We start from the raw sequence: 20508 nt of genomic DNA, 5'->3' as shown, positions 1-20508 counted from the left end.
TGTGCAATTTTACATCTAACTATGGTGTTTGGTGCAGTATTTCTCAAGTAAAAAAATGTGCAACGTGCTGTCAGAGTGTATGTGTGTGTGCGTGTATGGTGTCAGTATGCATGTGGGCACGTATTGTGTGTGTGTCTGTGTGTGTGTGTGTGAGCGTGTGTGCTTGGCGTCAGTATGCATGTGGACACGTATGTAGTGTGTGTGTTAAGGTGTCTGTGTAAGGATAAAATAAAACATATAAATCTGTGAGCGTGTGGGCCTTCCTCTGACACCACCTGGTATACAGGTCCTGGATGGCAGGAAGCTTGGCCCCTGTGAAGTACTGGGCCGTACTCACCACCCTCTGTAGCGCTTTGCATTTGGGTGCCTTGCAGTTGCAATACCAAGCGGTGGTGCAGCGAGTCAAGATGCTCTCAATGGTGCAGCTGTAGAACTTTATGCAGATCTGAGGACCCGTGCCCCAAAAAAATTCTGCCTCCTGAGGGGGAAGAGGCGCTGTCTTGCCCTCTTCACAACTGGGTGGGTGTGTGTGGACCATGTTAATTCCTCAGGGATTTGAAAGCTCTCGACCCGCTCCACTGCAGCCACATTGATGTGAATTGGGGCGTGAGCGCCGCTCTGTTTCCTGTAGTCCCCGATCATCTCCTTTGTCTTGCTGACGTTTAGGGGAAAGGTTGTTGTCCTGGCACCACACTACCAGGTCTCTAAACTCCTCCCTATAGGCTGCCTCATCGCTGTCTGTGATCAGTCTTACCAACGTTGTGTCGTAAGCAAACTTAATGATGGTGTTGAAGTTATGCGCGGTCACACAGTCATAGCTGAACAGGGAGTAGAGGAGTGGACTAAGCACACACCCCTGAGGGGCCCCGGTGTTGAGGCTCACTACCTGGGGGTGCCTCGTCAGGAGGTCAGGATTCAGTTGCAGAGGTAGTTGTTCTGTTCCTGGGTGCTGAGCTTGGTAATAATCTTGGAGGGGACTATGGTGTTGAATGCTGAGCCTTAGTCAATGAACAGCATTCTTTACCTTGGCGTTCTTGGGCACAGGGACTATGGTGGTCTGCTTGAAACAAGTTGGTATTACAGAGCGGGTCAGGGATATGTTATAAATGTCAGTGGAGACACTTGCCAGCTGGTCAGCGCATGCTCTGAGTATATGTCCTGGTATTCCTTCTGGCCCCGCGGCCTTGTGAATGTGAACCTATTTAAAGGTCTTACTCACATCAGCTACGGAGAGCAAGATCACAGTCGTCTGGGAACAGCTGGTGTTCTCAGGCATGGTTCAGTGTTGTTTGCATAGAAGCAAGAATTGAAGGCCTTTAGCTCGTCTGGTACACTTATGTTGCTGGGCAGCTCATGGCTGGGTTTTCCTTTGTAATCTATGATAGTTTGCAAGCCCTGGCACATCTGTTGAATGTCAGAGCTGACGTAGAAGGATTCAATCTTAGTCCTGTATTGACGTCTTGCCTGTTTGATGGCTTGTCGGAGGTCATAACGGGATTTCTTATAAGCATCCAGATTACTGTTTCGATTCATGAAACCGGCAGCTCTAGCCGATAGCTCAGTATGAACGTTGTCTGTAATCCATGGATTCTGTTTAGGGTATGTACGTATGGTCACTGTGGGGATGAGTCATCTAAGCACTTATTAATGAAGCCGGTGACTGATGTGGTAATCTCCTCAATGTTATCGGATCAATCCCGGAACATATTTCAGCCTGTACTCGCGAAACAGTCCTGTTGCTTAGCATCCACTTTATCGGACCACTTCTGTATTGAGTGTGTCACTGGTATTTCCTGTTTGACATTTTGCTGTAAGCAGGAAGCAGGAAGCCGGAGGATAGAGTTATATTCTGATTTGCAAAAAAAGGAGGGTGAGGGAGAGCTTTATATGCTTGTCTGTGTGTGGAGTAAAGGTGATCTAGAGTTTTTTCGCCTCTAGTTGCATAGGTGACATGCTGGTAAAAATGACGGGAAACTGATTTAATTTTCCCTGCATTAAAATCACTGACTACAAGAAACGCAACCTCTGAATGTGCATTTTCTTGATTGCATGGCCCTATACAGCTTGTTGAGTGCGGTCCTAGTGCCAGCATCGGTTTGTGGTGGTAATAAGACAGCTACAAAAAATATAGATGAAAACTCTCTTGGTAAATAGTATGGTCTGCAGCTTATCATGAGGTATTCTAACTCAGACTAGGCAAAAATTAAATAATGCTCAAACTGAAAAAAATGACTTATTGTGGAACAGCGGTTGAATCATCTATAACATCTCTTCTGACGTGCAGAAATTAAGTTATACTTAGTTATCTAATTATGAAGGTCAATTAATTACATATAAATCAGATCCTAACACATTTACAATCAGTGCTTTAATTAATGCTAAGGATCGTGTTTTTGTATCGACTGACTACCGATAATCTCTCATGACAGCCTGATTAGACTATTGATGTTATGTGTGCTTGGGGCCTGTGAAACCCCCTGGAATATGTCTGTTTTCGCTAGATAATCAGGATGCCATTGAGTGGTGTGAGTGTCAGGGGAATCTGAGAGCCATCAGGATCAGCATATCACAGGCCTGTTAAACATTGTAGGCCGTTAAACACTGGTGACCGACCTGTGACCTGTCAAACAGCCACCTCTAGGTCTTCTCTCTATCGTAACATACTGTATGGATGGATCAACTACACATCTGTCTTCTCTTCTCTGGTAAAGGATCAACTACACATCTGTCTTCTCTTCTCTGGTTAGGGATCAACTACACATCTGTCTTCTCTACTCTGGTAAAGGATAAACTACACATCTGTCTTCTCTTCTCTGGTAAAGGATCAACTACACATCTGTCTTCTCTTCTCTGGTAAAGGATCAACTACACATCTGTCTTCTCTTCTCTAGTAAAGGATCAACTACACATCTGTCTTCTTCTCTGGTAAAGGATCAACTACACATCTGTCTTCTCCTCTGGTAAAGGATCAACTACACATCTGTCTTCTCTTCTCTGGTTAGGGATCAACTACACATCTGTCTTCTCTTCTCTAGTAAAGGATCAACTACACATCTGTCTTCTCTGGTAAAGGATCAGCTACACATCTGTCTTCTCTTCTCTGGTAAAGGATCAACTACACATCTGTCTTCTCTTCTCTGGTAAAGGATCAACTACACATCTGTCTTCTCTTCTCTGGTAAAGGATCAACTACACATCTGTCTTCTCTTCTCTGGTAAAGGATCAACTACACATCTGTCTTCTCTTCTCTGGTAAAGGATCAACTACACATTTGTCTTCTCTTCTCTGGTTAGGGATCAACTCCACATCTGTCTTCTCTTCTCTGGTTACGGATCAACTACACATCTGTCTTCTCTTCTCTGGTAAAGGATCAACCATCAACCATCAAAGTTTGATCTGGTGACACACACACCAGCCTGTTGGATCTTTCTAACTCTCTGGACGTGTGTTATCCTCCATTGTATGACGCTGGACAGTTTATCAGCACAGCATATCTAAGGTATCACAAAATATCACACTCCAAGAGATATGTCAGGACTAGCCTATACGTCAATGGTCGAACCAACTGTGATGGATGGTTATTCACACCAGGCCAACATACATACTGTACATCGTATCGTTTACAAACATAAATGCCTTGTAGCCCCACATGAACCCTATGTAGCATAGTGTAAGTAATCTTCATCGAAGCACTAAAATAGCTCTAAAATAGCAGAGCCATGCTTGGGGTTATCTTACTTGTGAACAGAACTTATTAAAACACCTCTCCCAAAGCACAAAGGTTAAAATAGTTGTAGCTTTTATTTTGATGATTAAATCAACGGTAGCCTTTTCACAAGCAACTACAACCCACATACAGACAGAAAGCCAGAGGAAAACCAAAGAAACATTATGTTCTTTAAGTTTAGTCGATACATCAATGTCATTATAGAGGAAAACAGATGTGACAAGACAACCATACTCCAAACTCAATTATATTAGAATGATTATGCAAAAACACTACTTTTATTCTGCTTTTTTTTTAAATTACAATTATGTAGGCCTAATTTAAATGTGCCATTGCACCTGCAGCTGGGACTTTCATTTAAATTCCAATGTGCCTCGAGCTCTGGCGACAGGTGCTCTGAGAGCCAATATGCCGCTCGCTCACTGCACAGTAGCTCATAGCGTGCACCATACACCTAGGTCAACTTCCCAACAAGGGCAGAATCTTATGAATTATATAAAACACCCAAAATAAAACTGCACCTATTTTATTTAAAGTCAGAGCAGTTTTCATATCCTGATTTTGCATTAGTCCAGGTATTCAAGCAAATGAAAGACTCTCTATCCAGCAGTGACACCAGTTGTTGCCATTTAAAGCCATATCCACGAACATGTCCTTTCAAGACACCCGGTCCCCCCCCAAAAAAAAACGCTTTGGTTATGCATAAAAAGTAAGCAAATAATGTAGCTACTTACAGTTCGCAGGAACTGGATGTCATCCTCTCCTTCTCCGCCCTCAGCCATGGCTGTGAAGGAGCCTGTTTAGACAAAGTAAGCCACCACTGACTGGAGATGCAGTAGGCTAGACAGAAACGCGATGCTGTAGCTCTCCTGCCGATATTAGCATGGAGCTAATTCCACAACCATATAGGGCAGACCGGGCAAGCCCCTCCCCCCTCGCGTCCACTGCACACCTCACCGCGGATTGTCACTCAATGCCTACCCACCCCGGACTGTGTGCTCCCTGCGGCTGCCAATGTCAGCAGTACGCTGAGTGAGCTATGGTGGGTGCGAGAGGAGAGGAGACGAGACGAGACGAGCACGCCTCGGCAAGCGGACGAGCCTACTGCTATTTCATGATTCAGAATGAAATGACAAAGTCTGTCACTATCACTCTGCCAGGCGTGTTTAAAAAGCAGGAGTCATTAGTTTTATGTTAATAATAATAATAATAATGGGTCAGAACGGAGAATTGAATAACAATAATTGTGTTGAATACAAAGTTAGATTGTAGGGGCACCTCTCTCTTTCCTGCTCTGTCACTCTCTGTTGAGATGGTACAAGACATCTACAATATAAAAGTGTATACAATTTTACTACATTGATTTCTTGAAAACAATGATAACAATCGTATTCTTCTCAATTGAAAATGGATTACTCTTGTCTGTAAGGATGACTGTCCTCTCTTCAAAAAATATGATTCTCTTTTGTTTGTGTACATCGCTACATTTTTTTTTTAAAGAAACGTAAAGCAATGTACGCACACAGCCTTGGAATAGCCTACCTACCCAAACACTGGACCCCAGGCTACATTGTAGGAAATTAATTAGCCCTATCTGGTTGACAAATGCTGCCTGCTTAGCCGTTTTCCTCATGTCCATGTGTTGTAGTTACAATACTAACAACCATGAATTCAATTGATAGGATTAAGTCATCAGGGATGGGCAACTGGCTGGCCAATTTGACAAAACATTTTTTGAAAAAAAAAATATATATATATATATATATTTTAACTCAGTCGTGGCTCAACATACTGTTGAGAGTTAGACTAATATAATACATCAGCTGCAATTCCGAACTGTGGTTGTGCATCAGTCGTCACTAAATTAGCCCATGTCGGCAAATTGTTTTTAGATTGGTAAATGAGTCTAGCAGCCAGCAATCTAAATGTGTGGTAAACACGATCAAATTACTGACTGGGGTGGGGCCCATTGATGATCAGTTATCATATTAAAAACGGCAAACATTTTCCTCCACCATATAGCAAAATGTGCATAATTGCAAGTAATTAGCTGTCGGTATGCTGAGTTCTGTTTTTTTTTTTGTGTGTGTGTGGCCCTGACCCTCATCAAAGATGCTGATCCCTGAAGTAGCCTAACATAAAGTAGTCCTAAATGAGATGTATTTATTTAGAAACTATGTAGCGGCTACATTAGCCGAAGGATTCCATTTGGCTAGTCAACTCCAACTTTGAACTCTCTCTTTGCCAACACGTGCACGAACACATGCTTGCACTGCCTTATCACACTTGAAGAACTGTATGAAAAGTGTCCGTCTCCAGATTATGCCGTGATAGCACACACATAAGTGTTGTTGTTGAAGTAACTGCTGACATCTAGTGGAGTCCACTTAGTGGACCATTCGTTGTCATTTTAATGGGTTGAAAAACAAAGTCACAACAAATAGATAGCACTTTATTATTTTTTTAAACCAACGTTTATTCGTTTTATCGATCTAACTCTTATTTTCTACATGCTTTAGCAGTAGTTAGTCCATATTTCCAGTAAATGGCGCTGTTGCACTATAGTAGTGGGGGAAGCAACAAGTACTGGCCAAGCGCGCACACCATTCCTCAGAATGTAGTGACAGAACTGTGTAAGTTTATCTTTATCACTAACGTTGTATGTATGTAACAGCATGTTTAAACTTTCTAATATTGAAAGAACATCATAACGTTTGGGAAAAGGTTTGAGGTGTTATTTTTTGTTTAAAACTGAGTGAGTGAAGAACGTGATTGAGAATGACTGTTTGCTTTATGCTAGCTGTGGTAAAAAAATGTCAAATTAAATATATATATTTTTCACAAGTCACATAGAGACTTTGGGTTTTTCTGAGTAAATAAATGTACATGATTTCCTGGAAGTCATTGTGGTAAAATGGCGGCGCGCACGCTGCCTGTGTAAACGGACTTTAGTGCACGTAGTGCAGGTGCAAGAGAGACTAGTTCATGTTGGCTACACTGTTTTGAAGCTGAATGTAATGTTTATCCGTTTTCTACATGTCTAGCAATATTCAGACATGACAGTTGTTTATCTGGATCTAAAAGTGTTTATATTTGGGGAATGAGGAGATATACTATAGGTAAAGTGCACTTGTGTTGTGTATTCAATGTTTTGTTGTAATTACTTATCAATCAATTGAAATGAATTAATAAGGAAATATTTGAAATGAGAAAAGGTATATAGAGAATAAAGAAAGTGTCAGAACTGTCAGGACGATAACTTTTGTGTCTGTTTCTCGTTATCACTAAAGGCCACTTTCAGATTCAGTTTGAGGCTAGTAACATAATGCATATATGAAAATCATAAATGCTACGCAAATTGTTAGAAATGCTAAATTGGCACTCTGACATTACCCTATTGAAGTTGACATTTAAATTGGTTAAGGTTCAGGGTAGGGTTTAGGGTTAAGGTTCAGGGTAGGGGTTAAGGTTAGGATAAGGGTAGGGGTTAGGGTTAAGGTTCAGGGTAGGGGTTAGGGTTAAGTTTAGGGTAGGGGTTAGGGTTAAGGTTAAGGTTCAGGGTAGGGGTTAGGGTTAAGGTTAGGGGTTAGGGTTAAGGTTCAGGGTAGGGTAGGGGTTAGGGTAAGGGTTAAGGTTAGGGTAGGGTTTAAGGTTCAGGGTAGGGGTTAGGGTTAAGTTTAGGGTAGGGTAGGGATTAGGGTTAAGGTTAGGGTAAGGGTTAAGGTTCAGGGTAGGGACATCACAAGGATCCCGATAGCACTAATCATGGTGTGCGACAACACAGAATGTCAAGGTGAACTATACCGGACATTACTCTAGTCTAGTGTGTCAAGGTGAACTATACCGGACATTACTCTAGTATAGTGTGTTAAGGTGAACTATACAGGACATTACTCTAGTCTAGTGTGTCAAGGTGAACTATACAGGACATTACTCTAGTCTAATGTGTCAAGGTGAACTATACAGGACATTACTCTAGTATAGTGTGTCAAGGTGAACTATACAGGACATTACTCTAGTATAGTGTGTCAAGGTGAACTATACAGGACATTACTCTAGTATAGTGATACCGGACATTACTCTAGTGTGTTAAGGTGCACTTGCTGCTCTGCAAAGACTCTGGGTCGGCCAGCAGGAGGTCTATTTCCTCCTTCATCAACCAACCACATGACAGCTGGCTCAGGTGTCAGATTAGCCTCATATAGTGCACTCAGCGTGTGTGCGTGTGTTTTGTTCAGATCTGCTGACCTGAATAGTGTGGGCACACATAGATAGGTGATGTAGCTCAAATAGATGCTGGGTTTTTAGGGGTAACGGTCCAAATCGGCCCCTCATACCGTAAGAGATGAAAGTGTTTGTCAAATGGGGGATGAGAATCTGGATGAATTATTATTTAACTAGGCAAGTCAGTTAAGGACACATTCTTATTTACAATGACGGCCTAGGAACAGTGGGTTAACTGCCTTGCTCAGGGGCAGAACCTGTCAGCTCAGGGATTCGATCTAGCAACCTTTTGGTTACTGGCCCTGGCTCTAACCACTAGGCTACCTGCCACCCCAAAAAATGCAACCCAGATACATAAAACTCTGTACAACATCAGTTGCAGGTGGTCACAGTATTTCAGTAAGCCTACCTTGTAGGTTAAATTAATTCCCCTATATGTCAATCTGTCTCCAGGTTTATTCTATTAGATAGAGAAACCCTGCACGGATTAAGGTTAAGGTATTAGCTACCCTTAAATCCCCTTTCACCGTCTGCCTGTTTATTCTGTCTGTAGCCTGTCTGCCCCATCCAATACCTGTCACACGGTTCACTGTCACTGGATTTCAGCCAAATGCCCCAATTGGAGCCGTCCCAATAGCCGGTGGACAGAGACGATTGGTTCATGACCTGTCAGTCACAGCAGCAGGCCGGGTTCTGTCGCTTGTCAAAGTGAAAATGTAAATCTCAGTGTATGCTGTGATGCCAGCGCTCTTTGGAATGTAGGGTCTGAGGATGCAACAGAAAACTGTAAGTATTTATCAATAGTTTCTATGTTAGTGTTTTTGAAAATTAACTTGGAGACATTTTAAATTGTACATTTTCATCATAGCTTTTGACACTTTTGTCGTCTTGGGGTAGTTTTAGCCTTTGTGTTCACTGATACAGAAAAAAACGATCTGCGCGTAATGTGTGCGTAATTATGACTTGCCCATTGGTGGTCTGTATTCAGGACTATTAACGCAAAACTCATATCGGATTGATCCGAACATGTTAAAAGTTGAATACCATTGAAACAGTGCATTGTAATAATAGTGCAATAACTAATTACCAGACATTTTCAGAAAATCACAATAGAAACAAAAAATACTACTTTATTTTAATTGTATTTAGCTGTTTTTATTATTATACCATTTCAATGTACAATACAATAACAAAAAAACATAGTGCATCACTACACATATATTTTCTCTGAAGAAACAAAAATAACATTATAAAGTAAAAAAATAAAATCACAACAATTGACTTTCAAAAGTTAAAGTACCTCAAATAAATGGAATAAAGTCCAGGGGTTACAGTTGTACAAACCTATGATAGAGTTGTAAGAATACAGTGTTTTTTTGTGTTGTTGACTAATTCTACAGATTTTATTAAATATTGGATTTCAAGGAAAAATATATTGCATTTGGGGACATATTTCAAACGTGTGTTTTTGTGTATATCCAATTTACCAGAGAGAATGAAAAAGTAACGACTAATTCAGTAGTTTTGTTTTCATTTGAACAATAACATACTACATCTTTCATTGTAAAAACATGGGTCTTATTGATGGAATAAAACATGTAAATACTTAACTCGCTCTAAACTAACTTCACAGAATCACACTCGTAAAAAAATGTGTATAATAGTTTCCTCTTCTTTATCACAGAAAAGCCATATGTCCTCTAAATCCGTGAATTTAGACAACATGTTCTTGCAAGGGGATATTTTGTGCAAGATTTTAAAGTTAATTTATTTTACTTTATTTGATATTCAAAATTTGTGAAGGAGCAACCAAGCTTTCTTCCATTCAATTTCAGTAATATATGCATTCCAGAAGAATTTCCCTCCAGGAGAGATCTTGTTCTTGGAGACATTTGTTACTTATTTTATTTTTTTGGGGGGGGGCTATTTAAAAAAAAATGTGTTGTTGGTTAAGGGCTGGTAAGTAAGCATTTAACTGTATGGTCTACATCAGGGAGGTGACAAAGAACCCGAGAACTCTGACAGAGCTCCAGTGTTCCTCTGTAGAGATGGGAGAACCTTCCAGAAGGACAACACTCAACAAAGCAGGCCTTTATGGTAGAGTGGCCAGATGGAAGCCACTCCTCAGTAAAAGGCACATGACAGCCCGCTTGGAGTTTGCCAAAAGGCACCTAAAGGACTCTAAGACAATGAGAAACACGATTCTCTGGTCTGATGAAACCAAGATTGCACTCTTTGGCCTGAATCCAGAGAGATCCTTGTTGAAAACCTGCTCCAGAGTGCTCAGGACCTCAAACGGGGGTGAAGTTTCACCTTCTAACAGGACAACGACTTTAAGCACACAGCCAAGACAACGCAGGAGCGGCTTCGGGACAAGTCTCTCAATGTCCTTGAGTGGCCCAGCCAGAGCCCAGACTTAAACCCGATAGAACATCTCTGGAGAGACCTGAAAATAGCTGTGCAGTGACTTTCCCCATCCAACCTGACAGAGCTTGAGAGGATCTGCAGAGGAGAATGGGAGAAACTCCCTAAATGCAGGTGTACCAAGCTTGTAGCGTCATACCCAAGAAGACTCAAGGCTGTAATCGGTGCCAATGGTGCTTCAACAAAGTTGCATTTAAAAAAAAAATGTTTTTGTGTAGATTGATGAAGACAAAAAAACGATTTAATCCATTTAGAATACTTAGCCTAGATTATTGTTAGTACAGTATGTTGACTTTGGTGTCTATTGCAGACCTCATAGCATTTTTCAAGGATGAGCAGAAGAGCATTAAAAGGGGTGAAGACCACTAGAAGTCTGGTCATGTGGAGAAGACCACTAGAAGTCTGGTCATGTGGAGAAGACCACTAGAAGTCTGGTCATGTGGAGAAGACCACTAGAAGTCTGGCCATGTGGAGAAGACCACTGTAATTCTGGTCATGTGGAGAAGACCACTATCAGTCTGGCCATGTGGAGAAGACCACTAGAAGTCTGGTCATGTGGAGAAGACCACTATCAGTCTGGTCATGTGGAGAAGACCACTAGAAGTCTGGCCATGTGGAGAAGACCACTATCAGTGTGGCCATGTGGAGAAGACCACTGTAAGTCTGGTCATGTGGAGAAGACCACTGTAAGTCTGGCCATGTGGAGAAGACCACTGTAAGTCTGGTCATGTGGAGAAGACCACTATCAGCCTGGCCATGTGGAGAAGACCACTATCAGTGTGGCCATGTGGAGAAGGCCACTAGAAGTCTGGTCATGTGGAGAAGACCACTATCAGCCTGGCCATGTGGAGAAGACCACTATCAGTGTGGCCATGTGGAGAAGACCACTATCAGTGTGGCCATGTGGAGAAGGCCACTATCAGTGTGGCCATGTGGAGAAGGCCACTAGAAGTCTGGTCATGTGGAGAAGACCACTATCAGCCTGGCCATGTGGAGAAGACCACTATCAGTGTGGCCATGTGGAGAAGGCCACTAGAAGTCTGGCCATGTGGAGAAGGCCACTAGAAGTCTGGCCATGTGGAGAAGGCCACTAGAAGTCTGGTCATGTGGAGAAGACCACTATCAGCCTGGCCATGTGGAGAAATGCAGCTATAGTGAGTGGTAACTTACTGGTTTGGTCTGGGCCAGCATGAGCGATAAAGTTTATCCTGTGTCGGTGAATGTAGATATTAAGTTTGAGAATCTAAGCAATACAATGTGTTCTATACAGCTGTAAACACCACAAGGAAAGAGCTGCTTAATCAATTATATAATCATTATCCAGATTACCCCGGATATCAGACTTCTAGAATGTTGTCACTGATGAGAATGAATCCCCAAATCTATTGACATTCAGAATTGACTTGGTTAGAATGGCCTATTTATTGCCTTAACTCCCTTATCTTACCTCGTTTGTACTCACTGTATATAGACTTTTTGTTTTCTTTTGTTCCACTGTATTATTGACTATGTTTTGTTTATTCCATGTGTAACTCTGTGTTGTTGTATGTGTCGAATTGCTATGCTTTATCATGGCCAGGTCGCAGTTGTAAATGAGAACTTGTTCTCAACTGGCCTAACTGGGTAAATAAAGGTGTTCTCAACTGGCCTAACTGGGTAAATAAAGGTGAAATAAATATAAATCAATAAAATACATCCAGTCTGTATTGTAGTTTCATAACCAGAGACAAAACTTCAGAGGCACAGTATTTATTTATTCAGAGTGGTACATGCATTCACACAGTCTTGATCTATAGGATACTTCCCACTATATGATTAATATGTCAAGTGATACCGATATGATATGTCAAGTGATATCGATATGTCAAGTGATACCGATAATGTCAAGTGATATCGATATGTCAAGTGATACTGATATGATGTCAAGTGATACCGATATGATATGTCAAGTGATACCGATATGATATGTCAAGTGATACCGATATGTCAAGTGATACCAATATGTCAAGTGGTACCGATATGTCAAGTGATACCAATATGTCAAGTGGTACCGATATGTCAAGTGATACCAATATGATATGTCAAGTGATACCGATATGATATGTCAAGTGATACCGATATGATATGTCAAGTGATACCGATATGTCAAGTGATACCAATATGTCAAGTGGTACCGATATGTCAAGTGATACCAATATGTCAAGTGGTACCGATATGTCAAGTGATACCGATATGATATGTCAAGTGATACCGATATGTCAAGTGATACCGATATGTCAAGTGATACCGATATGATATGTCAAGTGGTACCGACATGTCAAGTGATACCGATATGTCAAGTGATACTGCCTCTGTGAAGACCGTCCCTACTGGCACCAGGATCCCCGGTCAGTTCAACATCACTGGAAGAGACACTTGCTTCTTTGTTGTCGTGGACCACCAAAGCCTCCATCACCATCCTCGTCCAGCGTGACGACCTCTGGCAGAGTCATAATGCCGGACTAGAGTTATTCAAGGACCACGTGCTCCCAAAGTTGGCAACAGTGAACATCTGTGCACATCTTGTAAATAGTTTATTCCACACACACACACACACACACACACACACACACACACACACACACACACACACACACACACACACACACACACACACACACACACACACACACACACACACACACACACACACACACACACACACACACACACACACACACACTCACTAGGCTCCCAGAATAGGTTATATTACATACAAGTTTTGCTCAAAGCAGCCACCTAAAGTAGTGTAGTTAACTTTATCACGGGCGCATTGGGAATGTATATCTGTGATGTTCAAATGATGTCTTACTTGCTGAAGGCCCCGGTCATTCCTGCCTATACCTAAGTTCAATCACAAAGGCTGGTCTGAGTGCCTCTCCTCACAGTTCAATTCAGTAGTACAACACAAGTCACATTGTATTTTAGCATGGGCACAGCTGGAATTTATATAGGTGATGTTTAAATTATTTCTAACGCTTCCTTTTCTTTCCCAATAGAAAATGGCAGCTTCCTGAGCATTTCCAGTATTTACGTTTTCCGTTGAGCTCATTTTGCTGTTATATACCAGGTCATTTACAAATGTAACAGCACAGCATCATGCCACTTGTACTCAAACTATTAATTAGCCAGGTGAATTTGAAGATATATCTGCACAGTATGTTTTGTAAGCTAACTAGCCAGCCAGTTTAAGATAAAGCAAAGCAACATCTAAGCAAAAGGCAACCTGCTATCCCCGGCACCTGTCGTCATCCCCGGCACCTGTCGTCATCCCCGGCACCTGTCGTCATCCCCGGCGCCTGTCGTCATCCCCGGCGCCTGTCGTCATCCCCGGCACCTGTCGTCATCCCCGGCACCTGTCGTCATCCCCGGCACCTGTCGTCATCCGCCGGCACCTGTCGTCATCCCCGGCGCCTGTCGTCATCCCCGGCGCCTGTCGTCATCCCCGGCGCCTGTCGTCATCCCCGGCGCCTGTCGTCATCCCCGGCGACCTGTCGTCATCCCCGGCGCCTGTCGTCATCCCCGGCGCCTGTCGTCATCCCCGGCGCCTGTCGTCATCCCCGGCGCCTGTCGTCATCCCCGGCGCCTGTCGTCATCCCGGCGCCTGTCGTCATCCCCGGCGCCTGTCGTCATCCCCGGCGCCTGTCGTCATCCCCGGCACCTGTCGTCATCCGCCGGCACCTGTCGTCATCCCTGGTGCCTGGAAGTTCAACTTTACAATTGAGTATAAGAGGTAAGTAGAGTTGGACACACACTACAAAAGCCATCGGGACTGATTAACTAGAGAGAGAGAGCAAGAGAACATCAAAGGACGGGAGAGGCATCAGCCACAGTACATCCTCTTGCTGAGGGTGATGTAGATCATGTGTTGCTTCCGCAGGTCACGCCTCATGTCTAAAACATGGGGGAAAATTGGGGACAAAGTCCATTTCGATGCAATTTACAAATTCAATGTTTTACACAATATTGTATCATATTTCATGAGTTACTGACCTGTTCATCCACTACCTTTTATAGTAAATACAAGTGTAACAACGTGCAAATAGTTGAAGTAGGAAAGGGAAAATAAATAGACAGACATACTCTCTCTGTCTGTCTCTTTCTCTCTCTCTCTCTGAGATAATATAATATCTCATCAGTTATAATCTAATCTTGCAAGGTTTCTATTTCTGTCAGGGAAAGTTTGTGGTCAGGAGACAGACGGGATGTTTTTGCTCTTCAAAAAAGTTTTAGGTTTACATAAAAAATGTTTCCTTGTTCATAATCGTATGCGCTTATATTCCATTCTAATCCACTCATCTACCTTTCCTGAAGAAAACGGTCCCACAACTCAAGCCAGAAAGATATCCTAACATAACCAACCATTTATTTTTCATTAGGAGGAAACCATTCCAAAGGAAACGGAAGAAAGTCCATTGATGAGGTGCTAGACTACGTTGTTCAGACACTTCAAGACACTTTTCAGCCAGTTTACATGCCAACTACCACAGCAGTTGTTATCATGGAAGGGACCCACAGCACCTTGCGTCTGTACCAAACCATCAGGGAGAGGAGCTCTGTGAGGCCATTCATCCTCACCCCCACCCCTATCCAAAGGGGCCCCGGCTCCTCCCTCCACAAGACCGCCTCTCTTAGGGCTCAACCAATCATTTCCCACCATCCAACGGAGGAGGGGCCAGTTGAGACAGTGCAGTGGGATCAGTCAGGAGAACTTGGGTTTAAAAAGCAGAAACAGAGTTTTGAGGAGGACAGCAAGGCGGATGGTTTAGGATCATCATCAGACTCTGAGCTCCACTGGTTGGCTGACCTCCACCTGCTACCTCTCTGTTCGGAGTGTAAGGCCAGGGTTGGGATGGGGAACCAGGGAGGTAAGCTCAGGCACCTGGGCTCAGAGGAGAGCCAAGATGGTTGCTCATCCAGATTACCACCAGACCCCCAGGTGACCAGGAGAAGGAGGACTGGGGGGATGAACGGCACCAGTAGCCTACAGCACACCCTCACCCGGTCCCCTGGGACGTCACGGACAGCAGGGAGCTCCAAGAGAATGAGGCTGAAGAGGTTGTGGAAGATGAGTGCTCACCCAGCCGAGGAGACGCTTCAGTGGGGTGCAGTGGAGTCGAGTCCAGTATATCCTTCTGATGGTGTCTCCAACTCTAATTTCACAGAGAGGAGGAATACAGTCATGAGAGGAGGAGAAAAGGAGAAAACGGACACCGTCCAGGGAGGCAGACAGAGGGAGAAATGTTCTAAGAGTCCAACTATGACACAGGAAGCAAAGAGGCCATGCACCGTACCCTCCAGCGCTGTTCTGGACTCCCTCAGGGGGGTTCTACTCTCTGAGAACCACTCTTGTTCTCTGAACAAAGTTCTCCCATTTGAGTACCACTACAGTTCTCGCACGGCCCGAGAAGTTGTAACTCTGAAAGAAGAGTCTGTTCACATTGACTCAGATACGGAGCTCTCAGAGTACGACAACGAATTCTGTAACACCTCTCCCTTCCCATGTAAACCTCAAGAGATAGAGGATGCTCAGGAAAGCACCAGGCAGTCTCCAGAGGGGGGGTCCAACCAGGCCCTGAGCCCCAGCCAGGAGGGAGGCAGAGCAGAGAAGGGGTGGAGGATGGAGATGAAGAGGAGGGAAGCAGCCTGGAGGGTGATGGAGAAGATTGAGGAGGTGGAGGGGATCATACGGAGGGTCAGTCTAATCAGCACTGACTGGATCAAAGAAGGGAGAGAGGGGAGTGTTTTTGATCTATTTACCTCTACGCCAGATGTGTCTGAAGAGGAGTCAGTGTCCGAGACCAAACCTGAATCCTCTTTCCAGCTCCAGCCAGAGCTCCAGGATTGGTGGACTACTCTGGAAGATTCTCTCCCAGCTGAGGAGATTCATGCCCTGGGTGAGGCGTTGAGCCAGAGCCTGCGGAGAGCCCTGAGGATGGAGGGTCTTGGGGAAGACGAGGACTGGGAGGCAGTGAGGTGTAGAGAAGAGTGCAGAGAAACAACCTGGAACTTCAACTTAGAGCAAACTTCTCCAGAATTGTCTTGGGATCCCATCGACCTCTCCAACGGCAACACCATGACCTTTGACCCTATGAGAGAATGGAAGCGTCCCTCCTCGCCCTCTCTCTTGGACAACTCGTCCCCAAGGACCTCCAGTAGCTTTAACAGCATGTCCCCTATGATGTCCCCCATCCTGTCTCCTCTGTCCTCCCTATTGTCCAGCCCCCGGCTCAGTCGCCATCCCCTGCCTCGGTCCCTCTCCCAGCCTGATGAGGAGATGAGCGAGGGAAGAAGAATGAGAGATGAGGAAGATCAGAGAGGGACGAAGAACTCTGCACCAGGCCATCTTGTCCTGCAGGGTGGGAGTTGTAATAGAGGTGACAACAGTGATGTTAAGGTCAACAGAGGACAGGTAGGGGACAAAAAGGGGACCAGGAAGCGAGTAGCATGGCTGGATCTGAGGCTGAATGAGCAGAACCAGAATGACGGTCAGAGAAAAGGAGAGCCCGGTATTTCCAGTTTGTCCACTGTGCTGCCTTCAGGTGAGTGGTCACCTTGTGCAATTCATCATGTCCAAATTATAACAAGAGAAATAAGCCTACAGAAGGGGGAAAAGATACTGCGTAGAATGGAGTAAGACACATTCTGTCACGTAACTAATATCCAGTGTTCTTGTCTTTGAGGATGTATACTGAGCTGCACAGGATAATTGACCCTTACAAAGTAGAAGTTGCTTCTCTCCGACCGACAGACCAGACAAGACCAGACCAGACAGACAGACAGACAGACAGACAGACAGACAGACAGACAGACAGACAGACAGACAGACAGACAGACAGGCAGACAGACAGACAGACAGGCAGGCAGACAGGCAGGCAGGCAGACAGGGGTGAATAAGTGGAAAACAGAGCTCTATGATGCTCTAGCTAGGTTCTGACAGTCAGGTTTACACATCGCTTAGTGATCTGCTGTTTCTGCCTCAACCACTCTGCATTCTCTATAGTCAGGTGACTGTTATGGGCCAAGGCTTCTCAGCAGTGCTCTGACACACAAACGTCTCTGACACACACACACACACACACACACGGATCCTGGGCCTTTTTTACTTTCCAATTGATCACACTCCCTTTTAGGCCGTTAACTCTCATCAACCAGCATGGAGCCATCATTTTCAGAGTTCAGATGTAGGATCCTAATTTGATGCAGGAAATGTTAAACTTGCAGTGTATTTGAGGTTTTAAAAATGCTTCTGAAGTTTGTAATTTCCACTTTGAAATTTCAGGCTTGATTTTCCCTTTTTTTAATCAAACAAACATATTTCCATTAATTATAATCCACATTTCCTGTTGCTGCAGGATTATTTTCCTGTTGTATCAAACTGTCTCAAATTAAGATCCTACATCTGTACCATCAATCCTCTCTACCCATGTTTAGTGTACCAGAAGTGCCTGTGTGTGTGTGTGTGTGTGTTTGTGTGTGTGTGTGTGTGTGTGTGTGTGTGTGTGTGTGTGTGTGTGTTTGTTTCTGTGTGTGTGTGTGTGTGTGTGTGTGTGTGTGTGTGTGTGTGTGTGTGTGTGTGTGTGTGTGTGTGTGTGTGTGTGTGTGTGTGTGTGTGTGTGTGTGTGTGTGTGTGCGTGCGTGCGTGCGTGCGTGTGTTCAAGCATGGGGTCAGTGGGCACCTGACAGCAGCTCTCTCTGGAGGCCACGATAGAATGTGCAGTGAGCGAAGTCAATCCAAGGTTCAAGATTAAAGACTAGTGTTTGTGTGAACAAAAAAAAGCAGAGGTATTTTCATATGGGAAGGAACAGTCAGGAGTGCAATCTAGGATTAATCAGCATGGTTCAGTGTGGTTGTGCCGGAGCTTCAAGGTCTTATAGGTATAGTTATGGTTAGGTATAGTTAGGGTTAGGTATGGGTATAGTTAGGGTTAGGTATAGGTATAGTTAGGGTTAGGTATAGGTATAGTTAGGGTTAGGTATAGTTAGGGTTAGTTATAGTTAGGGTTAGTTATAGGTATAGGTATAGTTATCAAAGGCCAGGTGTCCAATGGTGGTAACAGTAATAAAAAGGTCATTACGACCCAAAGTTTGAAATAAATTCAGATATGATGTAATTGTTTTAGCGCTATCCCCTGAGTTGCCGGCGTATTGAAGCTAAAATTGGGATCATGTAGACTCTGCTAATGACCATACAAAAACAAAATGGAATGGAGAGAAATGTACAATATGGAGAACTTAGAAAAACAGTAAGTGCATTGTGGGCCACCAATTCAAGTTTTTGCCAAAGAGGTGGTTACTGGTAACGGCTTCTTCTGCTCGTGTGTGTGAAAACTAACAGAACCACAGGGTCAAAGTAGCAGCTGTCGATCTACACTGAGTATACAAAGCATTAAGAACACTTGCTCTTGACCAGGTGAATCCAGGTGAAAGCTATGATCCCTTATTGAGGTCTCTTGTTAAATCCACTTCAGTCAGTGCCGATGAAGGGGTGGAGACAGGTTGAGACATGGATTGTGTGTCATTCAGAGGTGAATGGGAAATACAAAAGGCGTAAGTGCCATTGTACAGGGTATGGTAGCAGGTAGCAGGTAGCAGGTGTCAGGCACACCGGTTTGTGTCAAGGACTGCAAACCTGCTGGTTTTTCCACGCTCACTACTTTCCTGTGTGTATCAAGAATGGTCCACCACCAAAATAACATCCAGCCAACTTGACACAACCGTGGGAAGCATTAGAGTCAACATGGTTCAGCGTCTCTGTAGAATGCTTTTGACACCTTGTAGAGACAAATTGAGGATGTTATCTCTTTATCTCTCTGTGTCTCTCTCTGCCTCTTTGGCTGGGCGATGCCTATTGAATAACAGCAATGTGCAGACGAGCCGTCTGGTGAATTTGGCTCCCACATGGCCATTGGCCACACCCACGATGTAGCTGACCAATTAACACTGTGTCCATCACCCTGGTATTCCTGCCAACCAGACATCTTCATCCAGACAGCCTCACCACCTCTGTTATCTACCTGGCACATACATACACTATATTTATACAAAAGTATGTGGACACCCCTTCTAATTAGTGAATTCGCTATTTCAGCCACAACTGTTGCTGACAGGTGTATAAAATCGAACACACAGTCACGTCATAGGATGCCACATTTCCAACAAGCCCTGCTAGAGCTGCCCCGATCAACTGTAAGTGCTGTTATTGTGAGGTGGAAATGTCTAGGAGCAACAACGGCTCAGCCGTGAAGTGGTAGACCACACAAGCTCACAGAACGGGATCGCAGAGCGCTGAAGTGCGCAGAACGTAAAAATAGTCTGTCCTTGGTTGCAACACTCACTACCGAGCTCCAAACGGCCTCTGGAAGCAACGTCAGCACAATAACTGTTTGTCAGGAGCTTCAGGAAAAGGGTTTCCATGGCTGAGCAGCTGCACACGAGCCTAAGATCACCATGCGCAATGCCAAGCGTCGGCTGGAGTGGTGTAAAGCTCGCTGCAATTAGACTCTGGAGCAGTGGAAACGTGTTCTCTGGAGTGATAAATCACGCTTCACCATCTGGCAGTCCGATGGACCAATCTGGGTTTGGAGAATGCCAGGAGAACACTACCTGCCCCAATGCATAGAGCCAACTGTAAAGGTTGGTGGAGGAGGAATAATGGTCTGGGGCTGTTTTTCCATGGATCGGGCTAGGCCCCTTAGTTCTAGTGAAGGGGATTTGTAATGCTCCAGCATACAATGACATTATAGATACTTCTGTGCTTCCAACTTTTTGGCAACAGTTTGGGGAAGGTCCTCTCCAGTTTCAGCATGACAAAGCCCCTGTACTCAAAACGAGGCCTATACGGAAACGGTTTGTCGAGAACGGTGTCGAAGAAGTTGTCTGGCCTGCACAGAGCCCTGACCTCAACTCCATCAAACACCTTTAGGTGAGACTGCAAGCCAGGACTAATCACCCAATATCAGTGCCCGATCTCACTAATGCTCTTGTGGTCCCCACAGCAATGTTACAACATCTAGTGGAAAGCCTTCCCAGAAGAGTGGAGGCTGTTATAGCAGCAAAGGGGGGGGGGGACCAACTCCAAATTAATGCCCATA

The 20508-nt window shown here is 44.2% G+C and overlaps 2 protein-coding genes across 4 annotated transcripts in view; one reads left to right on the top strand and one right to left on the bottom strand.

Moving 5' to 3' along the window:
* Nucleotides 1-4615, bottom strand: part of LOC118374826 (ryanodine receptor 3-like) — a 251864-nt gene extending 247249 nt beyond the window's left edge. For all 3 annotated transcript variants that reach the window (XM_052471367.1, XM_052471368.1, XM_052471369.1), the window contains exon 1: nucleotides 4462-4615. In XM_052471367.1, the coding sequence (XP_052327327.1) occupies nucleotides 4462-4509 (48 nt within the window). In that variant the 5' untranslated portion in view covers nucleotides 4510-4615. The remainder of the gene's footprint in view (nucleotides 1-4461) is intronic.
* A 10257-nt stretch (nucleotides 4616-14872) lies between these two features.
* The window catches only part of LOC118397903 (formin-like), a 59179-nt gene continuing 53543 nt past the window's right edge, over nucleotides 14873-20508 (top strand). The window contains exon 1 of the mRNA XM_052471357.1: nucleotides 14873-16956. Coding sequence (XP_052327317.1) covers nucleotides 14889-16956 — 2068 coding nt within the window. The 5' untranslated portion in view covers nucleotides 14873-14888. The remainder of the gene's footprint in view (nucleotides 16957-20508) is intronic.

This window comes from Oncorhynchus keta, chromosome 19, assembly GCF_023373465.1.
Source record: "Oncorhynchus keta strain PuntledgeMale-10-30-2019 chromosome 19, Oket_V2, whole genome shotgun sequence".
In the NCBI taxonomy this organism is placed as follows: Eukaryota; Metazoa; Chordata; class Actinopteri; order Salmoniformes; family Salmonidae; genus Oncorhynchus; species Oncorhynchus keta.
This window is presented reverse-complemented; position numbering and strand designations above follow the sequence as displayed.